Below are 22,775 nucleotides of genomic sequence, written 5' to 3' on the forward strand. Positions count from 1 at the left end.
CATCGTGGTCAGGGAATATGTTTACAAACTCTGGTATATTGTTATATTGTACTCTCCCAAGCACTTAATACAGTGTTCTGAACACCGCAAGTGTTCACTAAATACAACTGATTGATTGTTTCTGATGAAGAGGGGGTTTGAGCTTGGTGGATGCTGATCTGTAGTTGTGGTCTTGGTGGAAGGTATTCTCCAGCAAAAATGTGGTAACATGCCACCAAAAGCGCTTAGTACAGTGCTCTGCACACAGTAAAGCACTCAATAAATATGATTGAATGAATGAAACATCTCTTAGGAACCCTACTGGAGCTCCAGTTTTCCTAGCTATTCTCTGTTGCACTTAGGATTTTGAAACTCATCCAAGGTATTTTAACCAGATTACCTGCAACAAAATAGCACTGCAACTGCCGGGAGGGAAGCAATCTATCATATTTACTGAGCACTTAGCTTTGTGCAGAGCACTATACTAAACTCTTGGGAGAATACAATCTAAGAGAAGGGTAGACATGTTCCTTGCCCACAGAAAGCTAAAGGTCTGTGGATGAAGACTGTTATAAGGTTAGATATTTGCTGCCTGCAATGCTATTATCCTAATTGTGTGTGTCTGGCTTGATGTAGTGTGAATAGCTCAAATCTCATACTGCCCATTCAATACTTAGGAATAACAGTTCCAGATTTAAAGATTGCACCAGATATTAAAGAACACAGTAACACAATAAGCCCTCTCAGGATCGCATCTGGAGAGTTTCCAGTACTCTACCAATCTCGACTGCAGGAAGGAGAGTCGAACAGAGAGGCTTACCCATTTCATTCCCCACTTGGGCAGCGGCTAGCGAGTGGAAGGCAATCTGCTATAAGTCGAAACTCACCTGTGTTGGACAGCAGTGGCACGGGAGAGAGTCGAGGGAGGAGATTCAAGTTTACTGCACGGAAGGAGTCAATGGAAAACCATTTCCATATTTTTACAGAAACTCGAAACTCTAGGGATACATTACAGAACGATTACAGATGAAGAGTGGGATGTTCTGGAAGAGATGCGTCCATGCGGTCGCTATGGGTCTGAGACAACTCGGCAACATAGGACAAGACACAATAAGTGTTTTTTTTGTGTGAAACACACATACTGGATCTGCCAACTGGGAGGTACTATTTAAGGGACTAAGAAAAGATGTTTACACTATAGACAAGTCACGCAAGACCAGTGAGTAGAGGACTTGACTCACCTCGTCTCATCGATATAAACTGCTTCCAACACTGACGCCGCATATTCAATATTCTTCTTTAAGTCCACTACATTGACGTCACCTTTCTCCAGCTGCTTTACCAGGCATCTTAGTCTATTTAAAGGAAAAAAATATATATATTTTACTTAAGGAAAACAAAGGATTAGAAAATATGCCTCGTTAATTTTTTTCCTGTGACATTCTAAAAATGTATCCCACCAGACACATCTCAGTGTGTCCAACTCGGTTATCTTATATCTAACAGTGCTTTGCACTTAGTAAGTGCTTAATAAATGCCATTATTCTTGTTATTACTCACTTGTATCTACAGTACTTGGCACATAGTAAGTGCTTAACAAATACTCCAATTATTATTACTATCTTGTAGCTACTTCAGCTACAAGATAATAATACAGGGCTTGGCACATCATAAGCACGTAATACATACTATGATTATTATTGCTATTATTCATTCAGTTGTATTTACTGAGCACTTACTGTGTGCAAAGCACTGTACTAAGTGCTTGGGAGAGTACAATATAAAAATAAACAGACACATTCCCTCCCCACAATGAGCTTACAGCCTAGAGGAAGAGCTATTATCATAATCATTTTCTGGATCTCCTACCAGTTTTTGAGGATTCTAATCCCATTTATTCATTCATTCAATCGTATTTATTGAGCGCTTACTGTGTGCAGAGCACTGTACTGAGTGCTTGGGAAGTACAAGTTGGCAACATATAGAGACGGTCCCTACCCAACAACGGGCTCACAGTCTAGAATACCTCTCCAGGGCAATTTTAACAGAGGTAGATACAAATCAATTCTAGGAATGTTTCCAGTTAAATGTTATATCACTCATTAGAGCCATACCTGATGATAATGTTCTTCTTTTGATATCTTTTGATTCCCCCTCCGCTCCTAATTCCCTTTGTTACCCAGAATCCTCTTTCCCCTAAACACCACAAAATCTAATGCAAATTGAAGAAGATTGGGAGTTAAGAGACGGGAGTTCTTTTCAGAAAGACACAATTTGCCTGCCTTGTGCAAATCACAGTGTTTCTTTACCTCACTTTCCTCACATGCGAAATAAGGATTAAATACCTTTTTCTTCCTGTACCTTCGATGACGAGCCCCATGTGGGACACAGACTGTGTCTCATCTTACTACAGTTTGTCTACCCCAGGCCTTAATAACAATAATAATTATAATAACGATGGTGTTTGTTAAGCACTGGTCTAAGCGCTGGTATAGATACAAGGTAATCAGATTGGACAAAGTCCCTGCCCCACATGGGGCTTACATTCTCAATCCCCATTTTACAGATGTGGTAACTGAGACACAGAGAAGTGAAGTGACTTGCCCAAGGTCACACAGCCGACGAGTGGTGGAGCCGGGGTTCGAACCCATAACCTTCAGACTCTCAAGCCCATGCTCTTTTCACTACACCGTGCTGCTGAATTCTACATGGGCCTCAATTTTCCATATACTTTGTGGTCTAACATAAATAATAATAATAATAATAATAATGAAGGCATTTATTAAGTGCTTACTATGTGCAAAGCACTGTTCTAAGCACTGGGGAGGTTACAAAGTGATCAGGTTGTCCCACGGGGGGCTCACAGTCTTCATGCCCATTTTACAGGTGAGGGAACTGAGGCCCAGAGAAGTTAAGTGACGTGCCCAAAGTCACACAGCTGACAACTGGCGGAGCCGGGATTTGAACCCATGACCTCTGACTCCAAAGCCCGGGCTCTTTTCACTGAGCCACACTGCTTCTTAATCAATTGTCAATAGATCAATTGACTACCCTATGACTCAAACTTTCCTCTCTGAAAAATGGATGACAACTCTCATCTTCTGTAGCAATTTCATGAGCAATAACTACATAATAATGGTTACGCACCATTACATTATGCATAACGGTTGGATTACTACCTACGTTTTTCAGGGTGAGTAACCATTATTACCCACGACAAATAACAAATTTGAGACATAATCGGATACACATGAATGATGGAGTCATTTGGTGCATTTCTCAAGTGGTAGTACTATCTCCTGACTCAGACTGTGAGCCCACTGTTGGGTAGGGACTGTCTCTATATGTTGCCAACTTGTACTTCCCAAGCGCTTAGTACAGTGCTCTGCACACAGTAAGCGCTCAATAAATACGATTGACGATGATGTTGATGATCCCTGTCAATCTATCAATCCATCAGTTGTATTTACTGAGAGCTTACCATGTGCAGATCATTATACTAAGCGCTTGGGAGAATGCAACAGAGTTTTTAGACACATTCCCTGCCTTCAACGAGCTTACAGTCTAGAGGGATAATTAACCAACACTCTTGTCACCCCTGTGCCCTGACCATGCAAACGTCCTTCAGTTTACAGCACTAAAACATTTGCTGAATTGGGTACCATAGACTGCTACTACTGTATTGGTCTTCAGGGATTATTTTCTTTAGAAAAGCATCAATCACTAAATGAGGCTATCCCCTCTCAGGGTCACACCTGGAGAGTTCTCAGTACTCTATCAATCTCAATTACAGGAGGGAGAGTCAGGAAGAGGAATATCCATTCCAATCCTACGTTGGCCAGTGGCTTGCGAGTGGAAGGCAATCAGCTTTAGGTCAAGACTCACCCGTGCTGGGCAGCAGCGGCCTGGGAGAGAATCAAGGGCAAAGACTTGAGATTACTGTGCGGACGGACGCAATAATAAACCACTTCTGGATTTTTACCAAGAAAACCCTCCAGATACACTACCAGAACAATTGTAGATGGAGGTGGGATGTTCTGGGAGAGAGATGTGTCCATGTCGTCGCTATGGGTTGGAGATGACTTGACGGCAAAAGACAAGACAAATGAGGCTATACGTTTATTGACATTTTAGACTTTTTTAAGGCGCTTTCACTTTCCCCGTCTCATTTTTTAATCATCTCTGCACTTGTGCCTGGATGTTTGCCTTTGTTATAAGTTCAGGTAGAACTCTCTCCTCCCTATTTACTTAGAGATGATTCTTTTCGCTGCTGAAACTAAGTTGAAAGCAACCTAAATGTCATAATCAGTAAAGTCCCTACCACTTCCCCCACACACCCCGATGCTGAGATGTCATGTTGCTCCCCCAATCTCCACCACTCCTCCACACACACGCCGACACTAAGGTGCCACAGTGCAACTCCTGGAGCTGTTGCTACCACAGTCGTCAGTCAGTCATATTTATTGGGTGCTTACTGTGTGCAGAGCACTGTACTAAGCACTTGGGAGAGTGCACCACAACAATAAACAGACACATTTCCTGCCCACAATGAGCTTATAGTCTAGAGGGGGAGAGAAACATTAGTATAAATTACCAATAACTACTTAAGTGCTGTGGGACTGAGAGTGGGGGTGAAAAAAGGGGAGCAAGTCAGGGCAAAGCAGAAGGGAGTGGGAGAAGAGGAAATGAGGACTTAGGGAAGGCCTTTTGGAGGAGATGTGCCTTCAAAAAGACTTTGAAGGAGGGGAGAGTCATTATCTGTCAGATATGAGGAGGGAGGATGTTTCAGGCCAGGGGCAGGATAATAATAATAGTAATAATGATAGCATTTATTAAGCACATACTGTGTGCAAAGCACTGTTTTAAGCACTGGGGAGGTCACAATGTGATCAGGTTGCCCCATGGGGGCTCACAGTCTTAATCCCCGCTTTTACAGATGAGGTAACTGAGGCCCAGAGAAGTCAAGTGAGTTGCCCAAAGTCACACAGCTGACAATTGGCGGAGCCGGGATTTGAACCCATGGCCTCTGACTCCAAAGCCCGGGCTCTTTCCACGGAGCCACACTGCTTGGGCGAGAGGTCAGCAGCGAGATAGACGAAATGGAAGCAAAGTGAGAAGATTGGCATTAGAAATGCAAAATGCGCGGGCTGGATTGGAGTAGGAGAGCAGCGAGGTGAGGTGGGAGGGGGCAAGGCGATGGAGTGTTTCAAAACCAGTGGTGAGGAGTTTCTTTTTGATACGGAGGTGGAGGTCATGGTACACCTCAAGACACCCTTTCGTGGCTTGGGATCGTCCGTAGTGCCTCATGTTTCCCCAACATCTTGGTATTTTGGGGGTGCCACCCAACTCTGGGCCACATGACTCTAAGATGGTGGATTGGGTCACTAGGTGGAGATCAATGGACTGTCAGAGGAGGACCAAGAGTGATGAACGGGTTCCATTGAAGACCGAGAGCTACTCCAATTGAGTCACTTCACTCTCTGCGCCTCAGTTCCCTCATCTGTAAAGTGGGGATTAAGACCGTGAGCCCCATTTGTGGCATGCACTGTGTCCAACCTGACTCGTGTGTATCTACCCCAGCACTGGGTACCATGCCTGACACAAAATAAGTGCTTAACAAATACCATAAAAAAGCACTTAGCAGATACCATTTAAATCATTAATCATAAATTACTGATCGATTGCTTTCATCAAATCAGGCTGGATGTCAATCCTGTCGCCTGGTCTTGGCCACACAAATGGAGTTCCATGTGGAAGACTTGGAGCTTCAGAAGCTAATAATAATGGTATTTGTTAAAAACTTACTATGTGCCAGGCACTGTAATAAGCGCTGGGGTGGATACATGCAAATCAGGCTAGACAAAGTCCATCGTGGGGCTCACAGTCTCAATTCCCACTTTACAGATGAGGTAACTGAGGCCCAGAGAAGTGAAGTGACTACCCAAGGACACTCAGCAGACAAGTGGGGGAGGCTGCATTAGAACCCATGACCTTCTGACTCCCACTATAGCATGCTGCTTCTCAGGCCATCCCCTGTCCCACAGGTAAAGGCCACAGGATTAGAAGAGGAGGAATTCTCTCTAGACTTCAGATGGATCTAAAAATCAAATAAATTCTGGTATTTGTTAAATGTTTACTGTGCGTCAAGAGCAGTACTTAGCGCTGGGGTAGATACAAGATGATCAGGTACCACAGGGGCCTCACAATCTAAGTAGATGGGTCAATGGGAGTTAAATCCCTATTTTGCAGATGAGGAAACTGAGACACCAAGAAGTGACTTGCCCAAGGTCACTCAGCTGGTAAGTGGTGGAGCAGGGATTAGAACCCTGGTCCTCTGATTCCCACGCCTATGGTAGACTCTGAGGCACTCCAAGGGGACAACTTGAACAGTTTCAATTTAGTTTAGGGAAAAATGTGAAGATTGTCTAAAGTACCATGGAACCTCTAAAACTTTCACTAGGTTTTTCCAACAGGAGAATTGCACTGAATTGTGCCACGAAGAACGAAACTAGGATAATGGGGCTGAGTCAGCTTTGATCCGCTTGAAGGGCTTCCCTGCAGATCTCAAATGAGGAGCACGCGTGATGGGGGAAAGCAGTCAAAATAGCAACACCAGCTTGGAAAATAAGTGATCTGCAGATTGCTCTCTGATTCATTCAAGCGAAGGGAAGCCACCCCAAGGAGTGCTTCCAGCTCCCCAGCTATGAGTTCTCGTGCTTGGAAGATGTGGAAGTATATTTCTAGGCCAAATATAGAATGGTGCAGAATTCCTGAGCGAAGTTCAGTGTGTTTGTCACTCTCTAAAAGGTGAAATAAATGCATTCAAGTTTCCTTCTAGAATTTATGAAATAATTGAGTTCTCACAGCAAACTTCTATAATGTTAACAACCGGGGTATTTGCTAAGCGTATTGGCTACGTGCCAAGCACTGTACTAAGCAGTTGGGTGGAATCGAGATAATCAGGTTAGTTATAGACTCTCTCCTACATGGGGCACTTTCCAAGCGCTTAGTACAGTGCTCTGCACACAGTAACCACTCCATATGATTGAATGAATGAATGAATGGGGCTCACAGTCTTAGTAAGGGGAAGAACAGGAATTGAAGGCCCATTTTATAAATAAGGAAACTGAGGCACCATTGCCCATCCGCCTCTGCATCAGACCGAAACTCCTCACTATTAGCTTCAAAGCCCTCAATCCCCTCACCTCGTTACTCTCCTACTACAACCCAGTCGGTACATTCACCTCTTCTAATGCTGCTAACCTTCTCACCGAGGCACAGAGAAGTGAATCGAGTGCCTTGGCATTAGAATTATCCCGCAGTCATTTTGCACTATCTATGCACCTTGCAGTGTGCAAGAAAAGTGGCGAGAGCATGGGCCTGAGCGTCAAAGGACCTGGATTCTAATCGCAGCTCCATCACAGGCCTGCTGTGTGACCTTACCCGAATTACCTCACTTCTCTGTGCTTCAGTTTCCTCCTCTATAAAATGGTAATTCATTACCTGTTCTCCTTACACCTTAGACTGTGAGCACCATGTGCATCAGGGAATGTGCCTGACACCATTTTGTAGCTCACCAACACCTAGTTCAGTGCTTGGCATATAGTAAGCGCTTAACAAATACCCCAATCACTATTACTATATTAATATTATCGTTATAATGATTGGGGTAATTGTTAGGCACTTACTAAGTGCCAGGCATTGTACTAAGCACTAGAGCAGATCCAAGTTAATAATAATAATGATAGCATTTATTAAGCGCTTACTATGTGCAAAGCACTGTTCTAAGCACTGGGGAGGTTACAAAGTGACCAGGTTGTCCCACGGGGGGCTCACAGTCTTAATCCCCATTTTACAGACGAGGTAACTGAGGCCCAGCGAAGTTAAGTGACTTGCCCAAAGTCACACAGCTGACAATTCTAGACTGTGAGCCCACTGTTGGATAAGGACTGACTCTATATGTTGCCAACTTGTACTTCCCAAGCGCTTAGTACAGTGCTCTGCACACAGTAAGCGCTCAGTAAATACGACTGAATCATCATCAATCATATTTATTGAGCGCTTACTGTGTGCAGAGCACTGTACTAAGCGCTTGGGAAGTAGAATGAATGAATGACTTGGCAGAGCTGGGATTTGAACCCATGACCTCTGACTCCAAAGCCCATGCTCTTTCCACTGAGCCACGCTGCTTCTCTAATCAAGTCCTACGTGGGACTCACAGTCAAAGGAGGAGGGAGAGCAGGTACTGAATCCCCAGTTTGCAGATGAGGCAACTGAGGCCCAGAGAAGTGAAGTGACTTGCCCAAGGTCACACAGCAGACAAATGGCAGAGCTGGAATTAGAACCCAGGTCTTTCTGAGTCCTAGGCCTATGCTCTATCCACTAGGCTACATTGCTTTGTCTTCAGCATTCTGCTGTCCCGTCATGAGCTGAAGCTCCTGACTTCATCCTCCACTGTAGCTCTACCTCTTTCCATTCCCCACAGCACCTGTATATATGTATATATGTTTGTACATATTTATTACTCTATTTATTTATTTATTACTCTATTTATTTTACTTGTACATATCTATTCTATTTATTTTATTAATATGTTTGGTTTTGTTCTCTGTCTCCCCCTTCTAGACTGTGAGCCCACTGTTGGGTAGAGACGGTCTCTATATGTTGCCACCTTGTACTTCCCAAGCGCTTAGTACAGTGCTCTGCACACAGTAAGCGCTCAATAAATATGATCGATTGATTGATTGGGATCTTCCCCTAGATAAATTATCCTTTCTGGACAGCTCTCAGATACCAGGGAGCAATCAATTCACAGCAGTCATTGAGCGCTTAGTGCAGCATATGGGGAGACACGAAGTGTGGTTTTGGCCTCGGCTCCACTCTTTGCCTGCTGTGTGACTTTGAGCGAGTCACCTAACCTCTCTGTGGTTCAGTTTCCTCATCTATTAAATGGGGATTCGAATCCAGGTCTCCCTTCTCCTTAGACTGTGAGCCCAATGTAGGACAGGGATTGTGTCCGACCTGACTAACTTTGATCTCCCCCAGTGTTTAGAACAGTGCTTGGAATATAGTAGTTGTTTAACAAATAAAATAACAATAATGATATACTGTAGTTTTAGACATTTAAGAAAAATTACTGAATTTTTATAATCTAAAAAGACTCCATATTTTACTTTCCGGCTCAGATAATGTAGAACCAATCTAGAAGGAATAAAATTGTGCCAGACATTTCATTTTACTAACATTAAATTTTTAAATATGGCTGTAATCCTGACAGCAAGAAACTATTAAAATCTGCTGCAAGTACAGGAAGCTGGTCGTTTATTATCAACGGTTTCCATCTACCACTGAATTTTAAATGATCGGGACATTAGTAAGAACACATTTGAAATTGTCCCATCAATTCTACACATTAATGGTGAGGAAATGAAACTCAAGTCTAAGGCTAGAAGATTGCTTCTAGCTTTGGCTTATTGAGGATCTGATGGGTTTTAGGTCATTTTGGATACGTAAGGCAGAACGTGTACAGAAAACTCACTTTGGTCTTAAGAGTGTTGCACCGTGGATAAAGGATAGAGAAGCAGTGTGGCCTAATGGGTAGGTGCAGGGGTGGGAGTCAGAAGGACCTGGGTTCTAATCCCGACTCTGCCATTTGTCAGCTGTGTGACCTTGGGCAAGTCCCTTCACTTCTCTGGGCCTCGGTTCCCTCATCTGTAAAATGGGGATGGAGACTTGAACCCCATGTGGGACAAGGACTGCGTCTGATCTGATTACCTTTTATCTACCTCAGTGCTTACTACAGTGCCTGGCACATAGTAAGTGCACATAACAAACACCATTTTTTAAAAAAACGATAGAGGTTAAACTGAGATTATGATTAAAGCTGAAGGAAGCTGGAAGGTTGGAAATAATTGTAAGTTGTATTATATTTTCTTTATTGAAGAAGAGTACATTTTCTCAGTGGCTGTTTCATGTAATTACTCCAAGCAATCTATGTATCCTAGTCACCTGAACTAGCAAAGCCCCAGGCCTGAAGGAAATTAAACTTCAGACAAGAATTTTAATACCAAACATATAACTAGTAGCACATACTGTGATTTTATGACTACTGACATTCAGTGATGTCAGTTATAGGTGTAGCATTGGCAAGATGAAAATACTCGATGGAAATTTGGGGAGTGGGAGAAGAGGGAATGAGAGCTAAGTTGGAGAAGTCTTCTTGGAGGAGATGTAGTTTTAATCTGGCTTTGTTTGGGGGAGAGGGATCGTCTGTCAGATATGAAGGGGAAGGGAGTTCCCAGGCCGGAGGCAGGATGTAGGCAAGGGGTTGGCAGTGAGGAAGAAGAAATGGAAGTACAGTGAGTAGGTTGACATTTAGAGGAGTGAAACGAGCATAATAGTAGGTTGAAATAGTAAGTCAGGGAGGTAAGGTTGGGGGGTCAAGGTGACTGAGTGCTTTAAACCTATAGTAAGGGGTTCCTGTTTAGATAAGGAAACAGATAAAACAACAGAGATAAGGAGAGAAAAGGAGATGAGGGATAAATGGAGATAAACAGGTAAGGAAACAGAGGCCCAGAGAAGTGAAGTGACTTGCCCAAGATCACAGAGCAGGCAAGTTTAAATCCCAGGTCCTCTGACTCCCACACATTTGCTCTTTCCTCCAGGCCATGCTACATCTCATTGTCCATTTCCTTGTCTTCCCCTTTTAGACTGTGAGCCCACTGTTGGGTAGGGACCGTCTCTATATGTTGCCAACTTGTACTTCCCAAGCGCTTAGTACAGTGCTCTGCACACAGTAAGCGCTCAATAAATACGATTGATGATGATGATGATGACATCTCCAAAAATATTTCTGAACAAATTCTGAAGGAGTGAGACTCCGCACTTAATACACAGTAAACGCTCAATAAATATGATTGAATGAATGAATGAGTGCTAGAAATTTCCTTAGAAAAGAAGTAGCACAAGACTTCTAGACTGTGAGCCCGTTGTTGGGTACGGACTATCTCTATACATTGCCAACTTGTACTTCTCAAGCGCTTAGTACAGTGCTCTGCACACAGTAAGCGCTCAATAAATACGATTGAATGAATGAATGAGGGAATTAGCCTAGTCTTCTTCCCATATTTTCCTCCTATCATTATTCCTCCTACATTTAGGGTGTCATCATAAAGGAAGTTGAAAGGATACTTTGAAACCATGGACCTCACTAAACCAATTTTTCTTCTAGATCAAATGTAGAGAACACCACCAATAACAGTCAGAAGCAACTGCTATTAATTGCTGTGATATCTCTACGTACGATGAGTGCTCAATAAATATCATCGATTGATCGCTTGATATGTGCATGTTTCGGTTCTGGGGTCCCAGATCTGGAGGAGCTTACAGTCTAACAAGGGAAGGGGGAGAGAGAGGGAGAAGAGGAGAGTTAAATTCAAAGAAAACAGGAGCAGTTAAAAAAATTATAACCAGCCTTGGCACGGTGGATGTAATTTAATAGGGGAAGAATAGAAACAACATGGTCTAGTGGATAAAGCACACGCTTGGCAGTCAGAAGGAACTGGGTTCTAATCCCAGCTCCGCCACTTGTCTGCTGTGTGGCCTTGGGCAAGTCATTTCACTTCTCTGTGCCTCGGTTACCTCATCTGTAAAATGGGGAATAAGACCGTGAGCCCGATGTGGGACATGCCGTGTCCAACCTGGTTAGCTTGTATCTACCCCAGCGCTTAATACAGTGCTTGGCACATAGTAAGCGCTTAACAAATACCATTAATAAAATAGTAGTCACAGAGTAACTCTGTTCGGTCTCTTTCCCAAGCCAGTCCTCTTTCCTAATCGACAGGAATCTCAGAGTGCACATTCCTTTAAGAAATCTGTCAACCAGCTAGTGTAATGGGAATATGTGGGATGAGGTTTGGGAAATCCATGAAATTATAGGAGTCATAATAATAATAATAATAATTGCATTTGTTAAGAGCTTACTATGTGCAAAGCACTGTTCTAAGCACTGGGGGGATACAAGGTGATCAAGTTGTCCCACGGGGGGCTCACAGTCTTAATCCCCATTTTACAGATGAGGAAACTGAGGAACAGAGAAGTTAAGTGATTTGCCCAGAATCACACAGCTGACAATTAGTGGAGCTGGGATTTGAACCCCAGACCTCTGACTCCAAAGCCTGTGCTCTTTCCACTGAGCCACACTGCTTCTCATGAAATTAAATGGTATACAAGCAGGAATCGAGGATGAGTACTGCGATTACTTGGTCAGATCAGCAGACCCAGATGGCTAAGTTTTCTTTCAAAATGATAACAATACCTTGTTCTCGTATTTTTTTTTATAAACTTTCCAATAATCATCTCATTCTGGCTCAGTGGAAAGAGCCCGGGCTTTGGAGTCAGAGGTCATGGGTTCAAATCCCGGCTCTACCACTTGTCAGCTGTGTGACTTTGGGCAAGTCACTTCACTTCTCTGTGCCTCAGTGACTTCATCTGTAAAATGGGGATGAAGACTGTGAGCCCTCCGTGGGACAACCTGATCACCTTGTAACCTCCCCAGCGCTTAGAACAGTGCTTTGCACATAGTGCTTAATAAATGCCATTATTATTATTATTCTATTCTCACATCCCCCTGTGACTAGGGAGAGACAAGTATCATTTATCCTTAATTTATGGAGGAGGAAATGAGGCCCAGAGAAGGAAAATCTTTTCTTTTCCGAAGGTCACCCAGAGGACAAGGTGGAAGTAGAACTCAGGATTTTTGATTCCCTATTAGATCAGCCGTTGTAGAAGTCTGTTTGGGAAAAATCACTCAGCCTACTTGGGAAATCAAGAAGAAGTATCAAACTTGAAAGAGTATTGTGTGTGTGTGTGTTTGCGTGTGTACTCCACAATGATTGCCTACATGATGATAATCACTACGAATATTATAGAGGCTATAAAATGATTTCCTTCACAAGACAAAAGGAGATAGAAAAGAATCGCATTTGCATAATCCGAGTGCAGTTGCCTTCAAATAAAATAAACTGATGAGAGAGGCAGGAGGTACTTAGAATTCAGGAGTAATTTGGAAATCAAGAACCATGACTAATTCAGAAAGGCAAAGCAATAATGTGTCAAGACTCCCTTAGGGTGGAAAACAGAGAGAAGCATTAAGGGGATGTGTATGTTTGAACAAGAGACTGCTTTCATTGTTCTGGTCAATCAAACCATCAGTGGTATTTGCTGAACGCCTGCCATAGGCAGAACATTGCTAAATGCTCCAGCTAGCAAAATACAACAGAATTAGCAGACACATTCCCTGCCTCAAACGACTTTACACTTTTAAGTGTGTTATGGGGCAATCAGGCAATCAATCCATCAGTGTTATTTACTGAACACTTACTGAGTGCGGAGTCTTGGGAGAGTACAATACAATAGATTTGGTAAACACTGTCCTTTCCCTAAAGGAGTTTAATGTCTGGAGAAGACAGACATTAAAATAAATGAATTAGGGAAGGTGGCAGAATATAAGGGTAGGCATATAAGTGCTGGGGGGCTTCCTCCCTTCAAGGCCCTACTGAGAGCTCACCTCCTCCAGGAGGCCTTCCCAAACTGATCCCCTTCCTTCCTCTCCCCCTCGTCCCCCTCTCCATCCCCCCCCCCCCCGCCTTACCTCCTTCCCATCCCCACAGCACCTGTATATATGTATATATGTTGGTACATATTTATTACTCTATTTATTTATTTTACTTGTACCTATCTATTCTATTTATTTTATTTTGTTAGTATGTTTGGTTTTGTTCTCTGTCTCCCCCTTTTAGACTGTGAGCCCACTGTTGGGTAGGGACTGTCTCTGTATGTTGCCAATTTGTACTTCCCAAACGCTTAGTACAGTGCTCTGCACACAGTAAGTGCTCAATAAATACGATTGATGATGATGATGACGACTTTACACTTTTAAGTGTGTTATGGGGCAATCAGGCAATCAATCCATCAGTGTTATTTACTGAACACTTACTGAGTGCAGAGTCTTGGGAGAGTACAATACAATAGATTTGGTAAACACTGTCCTTTCCCTAAAGGAGTTTAATGTCTGGAGAAGACAGACATTAAAATAAATGAATTAGGGGAAGTGGCAGAATATAAGGGGGGCTGGGTGAGTATCGAAGTATTTAGGGGGTGAAAATCCAAATGCATTGGATCTGAATGAGGAGCATTCAGCATGAGAAGCAGCATGGCCTAGTCGCTAGGGAGTCAGAGGTCATGGGTTCTAATCCTGGTTCCACCACTTGTCTGTTGTGTGACCTTAGGCAAGTCACTTAACTTCTCTGTGCCTCAGTTCCCTCATCGGTAAAATGGGGATTGAGACTGTGAGACCCACGTGGGACAACCTGATCACCTCGTATTTACCCTAGCACTTAGAACAATGCTTGGCACATAGTAAGCGCTTAACAAATACCATCATTATTATTACTACCCTTATTGATGAGAGAAAGAGAGCAAGTGGGTGGGGAAATGAGAGGTTCCTCGGGGAAGGCTTCTTGAAGGAGATATGATTTTAGTAGAGCATATCCTGAATAATAATAATAGTAGTGATAATTGTGGCATTTGTTAAGCACTGTACTAAGTGCTGGGATAGACTCGAGATAAGCGCTCAATAAATACGATTGATGATAATGAGGTTTCACAGGATTCCCAGTCTGAGTAATAGCTCAGAACACATGCTGACTGTCTAGATTGTCAGCTAGAGATGGAGTAGGCTGAGCCAATGGAATACCCACTGAGAATCATAGACAGAAGTGAAAAATCTTAATAAAAATAAAACAACGTGGCCTAGTGGCTAAACCATGGGACTGGGAATCAGAAGGACCCAGGTTCTAATTCCTCTGTGCCACTTGTCTGCTGTGTGACATTGGGCAAGTCACTTCACTTCTCTGTGCCTCAGTTCCCTCATCTGTGAAATGGGGATTAAGACTGTGAGCCCCATTTCGGACAGGGACTGTGTCCAACCTGATCAGCTTTTATCCACCCCAATGCTTAGAACAGTCCTTGACACAGTAAAAGCTTAACAAATACCATCATCATCAGTCTGCTGAGTGACCTTGAGCAAGTCATTTTGCTTGTCTCTGCCTCAGTTACCTCATCCGTAAAATGGGGATTGAGATTGTGAGCCCCATGTGGGATAGGGACTGTGCCCAACCCTATTTGCTTGAATCCACCCCAGCGCTTAGTACAGTGTCTGGCACATAGGCAGCACTTAACAAACACCTATTATTATTATTATCATCATCATCATCAGAGGCTTTGGGTATCATGGGCCATGCTTTGTAGGAGCGTGGACAGGGATGACAGATTAATAATAATAATAATAATAATAATAATAATAATGACATTTTTAAGTGCTTACTATGTGCAAAGCACTGTTCTAAGCACTGGGGAGTTTACAAGGTGCTCAGGTTGTCCCACGAGGGGCTCAGAATCTTAATCCCCAGTTTACAGATGAGGGAACTGAGGCCCAGAGAAGTGAAGTGACTTGCCCAAAGTCACACAGCAGACAGTTGGCGGAGCCAGGATTTGAACCCATGACCTCTGACTCCACACCCCGTGCTCTTTCCACTGAGCCACGCTGCTCTTCTAGCAACTCACCTGACCAGAGCCTCCAAAGTATTTCCAGGGTTCGCCCATGACAGGGCGGCTTGACTCTTCCAGCCAAACACTCTGGACGGCAAGCCTGTCTTTCCTCTTTTCAAAGGCTGGGGTGGCTGCCCCTCAGTCGAATAATCAATCAATCAATTGTATTTATTTATTATTTATTATTTATTATTATTATATTAATTATATAATAATATATAATATATAATAATTTTATTATTATTTATTTAGTATTTATCGAGCACTTACAACGTAGAGCACTGTGCTAAGCATTTGGGCGAGTACAACAGAGTCCACAGACACATTTCTTGCCCACAACAGTATGTAACCAAGAACTGCTGCATAAAACTGTGAGATCACGTGCATGGTTTAATCTTTAACATAACCCTCATTCTTCGTAATGGTTCTTATACACTTAGCTGGTGAGTTCTGTGTGGAACAGGGACTGTTGTCTGATCTGATTATTTTAGATCTCTCTTGGCCATTTAGCATAGCGTTTGGTACATCATAGGAGCTGAATAAATACTGTAATCAAATATATAAAGAATAATGAAGCCAAAGGAATCAGAAACTACCCAAAGCCATTATAGAGTTGAAAAACCCGAAGTCTGTTTGTGCAGATATGGTAATGAGCAGATTCTTCCTCTGCACATTTGGCAACTGAGTTGTGCAAAGTCCAAATAGGATAGTTCCCAGAGTCAATGTAGAAACGGGATCTTTTAGTTTTTTGAAATTGCATATAAGTGAGCAGAGATTTAGAATCTGATGAAAATAGCTCAGAATAGCAATAGATAGAATTAAAAAAAAAACCCCACTGTGGGAAGGAAAGCCAAAATGGAAATCTTCCAAATGCAATAGCTTGTGCAACACAAGCAAACCTAATAAACAGAAATGTTTCCGAGGAATTGCTATGAAAACTCCTTCAGCCAGAAGGCACCCTATTCTTCTCATAATAATGATTATTATGGTTATTATTACTATATTTTTTAACCGCTTACTCTGAGGCAAACATCATACTAAGTACTGGGGTAGATACAAGGTAATGGGGTTGGACACAGTCCCTGTCCCACATGGGGCTCACAGTCTAAATAGTCTTTATGAGAAAAGGAAGAAATTGACAGTGTTAAACCAGAAACTCATACTGAGAGGATGAGGGAACATATCTACCGACTCTATAATATTGAATATTGTTCTACTGAACTCTCCCAAGTGCTTAGTACAGGGCTCTGCACACAGTAAGTGCTCCGTTAATGCAATTGATTGATTGATGGATTGTTAAGAAAATGTAATTTGTAGTATTAATCACAACCACAATAAGCCACCAGGTTCAGCAACAGAAAAGAACCATTTAAGAGGATGAATTTGATATTGCGAAAAACTGAGTTCTTTAGACACACACTCCACTCCTTCTGACTCTCAGGCCCGTTCTCTATCCACTAAGCGACAATGCCTCAGATGCTCCCGAAAGAAATGACGTCAGATCGCTAATGGATGGGGCCTGCTGGATATTGGTTTCGGAGATCTCTTTGAAAGGCTTAAAGATGCAACTGAACCTGAGTTCTGGGGATCAATTGATGCAGTCAATCATTCATTGCATTGAATTAAGTGCTGAATTAAGGGCACTGATTAAGTGCTGACTGTGTACAGAGTACAGTACTGTGCCTGGAAGAAGAGACTTTCCCAGGCAAATTGTGTCTAGGCCTGGGTTTTGAGAACTCTGTGTTATATGCACAAATATACATAACATAAAAAAAAATCTACAAGATACATTTCTCCTGTGAGTTTGATCTCTGAACTCTGGCCCGGCTAGTTCTTCAGAATTTTCATTGTAGGTTACTGCTGCTTTTCAACATTACAACGGATGGAACAAAAAAATGATGACAGTATCACGGTAATTGTTAAGTGCTTACTATGTAACATACACTGTTCTGAGCACTGGGAAAGATACGAGTTGTTTGAGATGCTAAAGCAGTGAATATTGAATAACAGTAATAACAGTAATGGTATTTCCTAACAATCTACAATGGGCCAAGCACTGTATTAGACACAGTGTCATTTCCCACAATCTAAAGGTGAGGGAAAACCAACAGTTAATCCTTATTTTACAGATGAGTAAACTGAGGCTCAAAGAAGTTAAGTGACTTCCTCAGGATGTAAGGGGTAGAGCCCAGCTTGGCTCAGTGGAAAGAGCATGGTCTTTGGAGTCAGAGGTCATGGGTTCAAATCCCGCTCCGCCACTTGTCAGCTGTGTGACTATGGGCGAGTCACTTTACTTCTCTATGCCTCAGTTACCTCATCTGTAAAATGAAGATTAGGACTGTGAGCCCCATGTGGGACAACCTGATCACCTTGTAAGCTCCCCAGCGCTTAGAACAGTGCTTTGCACATAGTAAGCGCTTAATAAATGCCGTCATTATTATTATTATCATCATCACCCTGATTCCAAGTTCCATCCTCTTGCCAGTATTCCACATTGCTCACACTGTTCACTTTAACTACACATTCCTAAGAATGTTCCTAGTACAAATGTTATTCCATAATGCCGGATGTTGTCAGAAAGGCATTTGTGTGGTTAAGAAAGAATCTTGAGTTTGATATTCACCATCACCAGCACAAGAGGAACTGAAACAGTCCACAGAATGGGGCAAATAGTATTCAGTTAATTCCCCCGAGGCTGAAATTGTTTTCTCCATTTAGCAACAATTCCCATTCAATCCTGATATTTATAGATAGGCTTAAAATACCACCATGTTGCTCTAAATAGATATGAAAATATTTTACTAGAAATCTTTTTTACTGATAAGGCTGAAGAAAAACAAACTGTCTGATTTCTCTTCACCCAGTTCTTAATGAGGAAGACATATCTGAAAAGCTGAGGAAAGTAATGATGTGGAGTTCTGGTAACAAGAATCAGGAGAGCTGATCTTTGACCTCGGAATAATAAGATGCAGACTGAAAAACAGTAAAATGAAAACTCTGGTCACCCTTCTGAAACACAGAGAAATCAAAAGAGAAGCAGCATGGCCTCGTGGAAAGGGCATATTCTGGGAATCACGGGGCCTGTGTTCTAACTCCAGTTCTGCCTGTTGTGTCTGCTGTATGACCTTGGGCAAGTCATTTGATGATGATGATTCCCCCCTTCTAGACTGTTTGCCCACTGTGGGCAGGGATTTTGTCTATTTGTTGCTGAATTGCACTTTGCCAGTGCTTGATACTGTGCTCTGCACACAGTAAATGCTCAGTAAATACGATTGAATGAATGAATCATGATATTTGCTAAACGCTTACTGTGTGCCAAGTGCTGTACTAGGCACTGATAATCAGGTCGATACAGTGCCTGTCTCAGAGCTCACAGTTCAAGGGCGAAGGAGAACAGGTATTGAATCCCCGTTTTATAAATGAGGAAACTGAGCCCCAGAGACGTTAAGTGACTTGCTCAAAGACACACAGCAGGCCAGTGGCAGGACCAGGATTAGAACCCAGGTCCTGTGACTCCCAGACATGTGCTATGCTGCTTCTCATTTGATTTCTCTGTGTTTCAGTTTCTTCACCTGTAAAATGGGGGTTAAATACCTGAACTCTGCCTATTGGACAGAGAATGTGTCTGCTCTGATTGTATCTACCCAATACCTAGCACAGTGCTTGGCACATGGAAGTGCTTGACAAATCTCACGGTTATTAATATTAAGATTATTCCTGGCATCACTACTGTCATTATTCATAGAGAGCTCACTGCGTACAGAACACAGTATGAGGTACTTGAGAAGAATGAAATTATACTCATTCCTGCCCTCAAGAAGCTTTCCATCTAAATGGGTAGATGAAGACAATTCATTCAATCATATTTATTGAGCGCTTACTGTGTGCAGAGCACTGTACTAAGTGCTTGGGAAGTACAAGTTGGCAACATATAGAGACGGTCCCTACCCAAGACAATGAATGGTGGAGCAAAGATTAATGTGAATAACCGAGTGTAACGACCCAACTAGAAGTTGAACAGCGTACTTTCCAACCACTTAGTACAGTGCTTAGCACAGTAAGCGCTCAGTACATATGACTGAATGAATAAAGAGGCCTTCCCTAAGCCCTCCTTTCGTCTTCTCCCACTCCCTTTTGCGACACCCTGACTTGCTCCTTTTATTCACCCCCGCTTCCCAGCCCCACAGCAGTTGTGTACATATCTGTAATTGATTTATTTATTGATTGCAGTTATTGTACATATTTACAGATTTATTTATTGATATCTTCTAGACTGTGAGCCCACCTTCTAGACTGTGAGCCCACTGTTGGGTAGGGACCGTCTCTATATTCATTCAATTGTATTTATTGAGCGCTTACTGTGTACAGAGCACTGTACTAAGCGTTTGGGAAGTCCAAGTTGGCAACATCTAGAGACGGTCCCTACCCGACAGCGGGCTCACAGTCTAGAAGGGGGAGACAGACAACACAACAAAACATATTGTTGCCAACTTGTAGTTCCCAAGTGCAGTGCTCTGCACACAGTAAGCGCTCAATAAATATGATTGAATGAATGAATTTATTTATATTAATGTCTCTTCCCCCCTCTAGACTGGAAGCTCACTGTGGTCAGGGAATGTATCTGTTTATTGTTATATTTATTTATATATATAGTTATATGCTTGTTGTTATATTGTACTCTCCCAAGCACTTAGTACAACGCTCTGCACACAGAGAACTCTCCATAACGCTCAATAAATTCATTCATTCATTCGAATTCAATATGATTGAATGAATGAATAAATACGATTGACTGACTAAACAGGAAGTTGTGGCTGCACTGTATCACACCTCTTGGGTCGGTGATAATAATGGCCACAGTATTTTAATTTCCAGCCATTGGTCTGGGTGAAGTACTCAATCAGCAATCTCCCCACGACTTTCCTGGCTCTTCTTCTGCCAATCAATCAACCAGTCGATCATATTTATTGAGCGCTTACTGTGTGCAGAGCACTGTACTAAGCACTTGGGAAGCACAAGTTGGCGACATATAGAGACGGTCCCCACCCAACAGTGGGCTCACAGTCTAGAAGGGGGAGACAGAGAACAAAACCAAACATACTAACAAAATAAAATAAATACAATAGATATGTACAAGTAAAATAAATAAATAGAGTAATAAATCCATACAAACATATATCCATATATACAGGTGCTGTGGGGAAGGGAAGGAGGTAAGGCGGGGGGAGAGGAAGGAGGGGGCTCAGTCTGGGAAGGCCTAGCCCGCACACTTCTCTCCTCTATCACCAATCTACTCACTGTCCTTTGCTCTTCTCTGTCTCTCTCTCCATTGTCCCTTTGTTCACACCCTACCTCTTCCTAGAACTCCCTTTGGCTTTAACCATTCATTCATTCAATCGTATTTATTGAGCGCTTACTGTGTGCAGAGCACTGGACTAAGCGCTTGGGAAGTCCAAGTTGGCAACAGATAGAGACGGTCCCTACCCCACAGCGGGCTCACAGTCTAGAAGGGGGAGACAGACAACAAAACCAAACATATTAACAAAATAAAATCAATAGAATAAATATGTACAAATAAAATAAATAGTGTAATAACTACATGTAAACATATAGATAGATAGATAGATAGATAGATAGATATAGATATAGATATATACAGGTGCCGTGGGGAGGGGAAGGAGGTTATTCTCAACTCTCCCCATATGCAAAGCCTTACTGAAATCGCATCTCCTCCAAGAAGACTTTCTTGACTAATCTGATTCTGTCCCTACTGCTAAAACCTCACCTGCTAGGCACTTTCATTCATTCAATTGTATCTATTGAGCGCTTACTGTGTGCAGAGCACTGCACTAAGCGCTTAGGAAGAACAAGGTGGCAACATATAGAGACAGTCCCTACCCAACAGTGGGCCCTCCACTGTACTTATATACATAGAAGTGGCCTGGTAGAGTGGATAAAATACGAGCACCGGAGTCAGAAGGCCATGGGTTCATTCATTCATTCATTCCATCGTATTTATTGAGCGCTTACTGTGTGCAGAGCACTGTACTAAGCGCTTGGGAAGTACAAGATGGCAACATATAGAGACGGTCCCTACCCAACAACGGGCTCACAGTCTAGAAGGAGGAGACAGACAACAAAACAAAGATGCTCTGCGTGGACCATGAGAGTTTCACATCTAATCCTGCTCCGCCACTTATAATACTAATGATAATGATGGCATTTGTTAAGCGCTTACTATGTGCAAAGTACTGTTCTAAGCACTGGGGAGGTTCCAAGGTGATCAGGTTGTCCCTCGGGGGGCTCACGGTCTTAATCCCCATTTTACAGATGAGGTCACTGAGGCCTAGAGAAGTTAAGTGACTTGCCCAAAGTCACATAGCTGACAATTGGCAGAGCCAGGATTTGAACCCAGGACCTCTGACTCCAAAGCCCGGGCTCTTTCCATTAAGCCATGTGGCGTTAGGCAAGTCATTTCACTTCTCTGTGCCTCAGTTACCTCATCTGCAAAATGGGGATTAAGAATGTGAGGCCCTTGCAGGACAGGGACTGTGTCCAACCTGATTAACTTGTATCTACCTCAATGCTTAGAACAGTGCATGGCACATAGTAAGCACTTAACAAGTACCATAATTATTATTTATCTCTCTGTCTATGTATCTCTCTGTCATTAAATAGAAAGATATGTACAACAGTACATATATTAATTTAATGGCAATTATAAATCAATCAATTGTATTTATGGAGCATTTACCAAGTACAGAGCACTGTTCTAAGTGTTTGGGAGCATACAATACAAAGAGAATAAGCAGACATCCTCCCTGCTCATAATGAGCTTACAGACTAAAGGGAGACTACAGTTTGAAGCATTCACTTATATGCCAAACATTATACTAAGCACTGGGATAAAAACAAGATAAAACGGTTGGGCAAACTCCCTATTCCACATAGAGTTACAGTCAAAGCAGGAGGGAGGAGGATTGAGTCCCCATTTTATAGGTGAGGAAACTGAGGCAGAGAGAAGTTGAGTGACTTGCCTAGGGTCACACAGCAGGCATGCGGCAGAGGCGGGATTAGAACCCAGGTCCTCTGGCTCCCGGGCCTGTGCTGTTTCCACTGGGCCCTGCTGCTTTCCAGTTACACCTGGTTGCTTCCTTTTACTTGCAGTTGACTTTAGTGCCTGTCTC

At 42.7% G+C, this 22,775-nt stretch overlaps 1 protein-coding gene across 7 annotated transcripts in view; it reads right to left on the reverse strand.

The window, feature by feature from the left end:
- Positions 1 to 22,775, reverse strand: part of PDE1A (phosphodiesterase 1A) — a 213,518-nt gene that overhangs the window by 64,513 nt on the left and 126,230 nt on the right. For all 7 annotated transcript variants that reach the window (XM_038751271.1, XM_038751270.1, XM_038751267.1 and 4 more), the window contains one exon: positions 1,221 to 1,334. In XM_038751271.1, coding sequence (XP_038607199.1) covers positions 1,221 to 1,334 — 114 coding nt within the window. The remainder of the gene's footprint in view (positions 1 to 1,220; positions 1,335 to 22,775) is intronic.

Source organism: Tachyglossus aculeatus, chromosome 9 (genome assembly GCF_015852505.1).
Source record: "Tachyglossus aculeatus isolate mTacAcu1 chromosome 9, mTacAcu1.pri, whole genome shotgun sequence".
Lineage (NCBI taxonomy): Eukaryota > Metazoa > Chordata > Mammalia > Monotremata > Tachyglossidae > Tachyglossus > Tachyglossus aculeatus.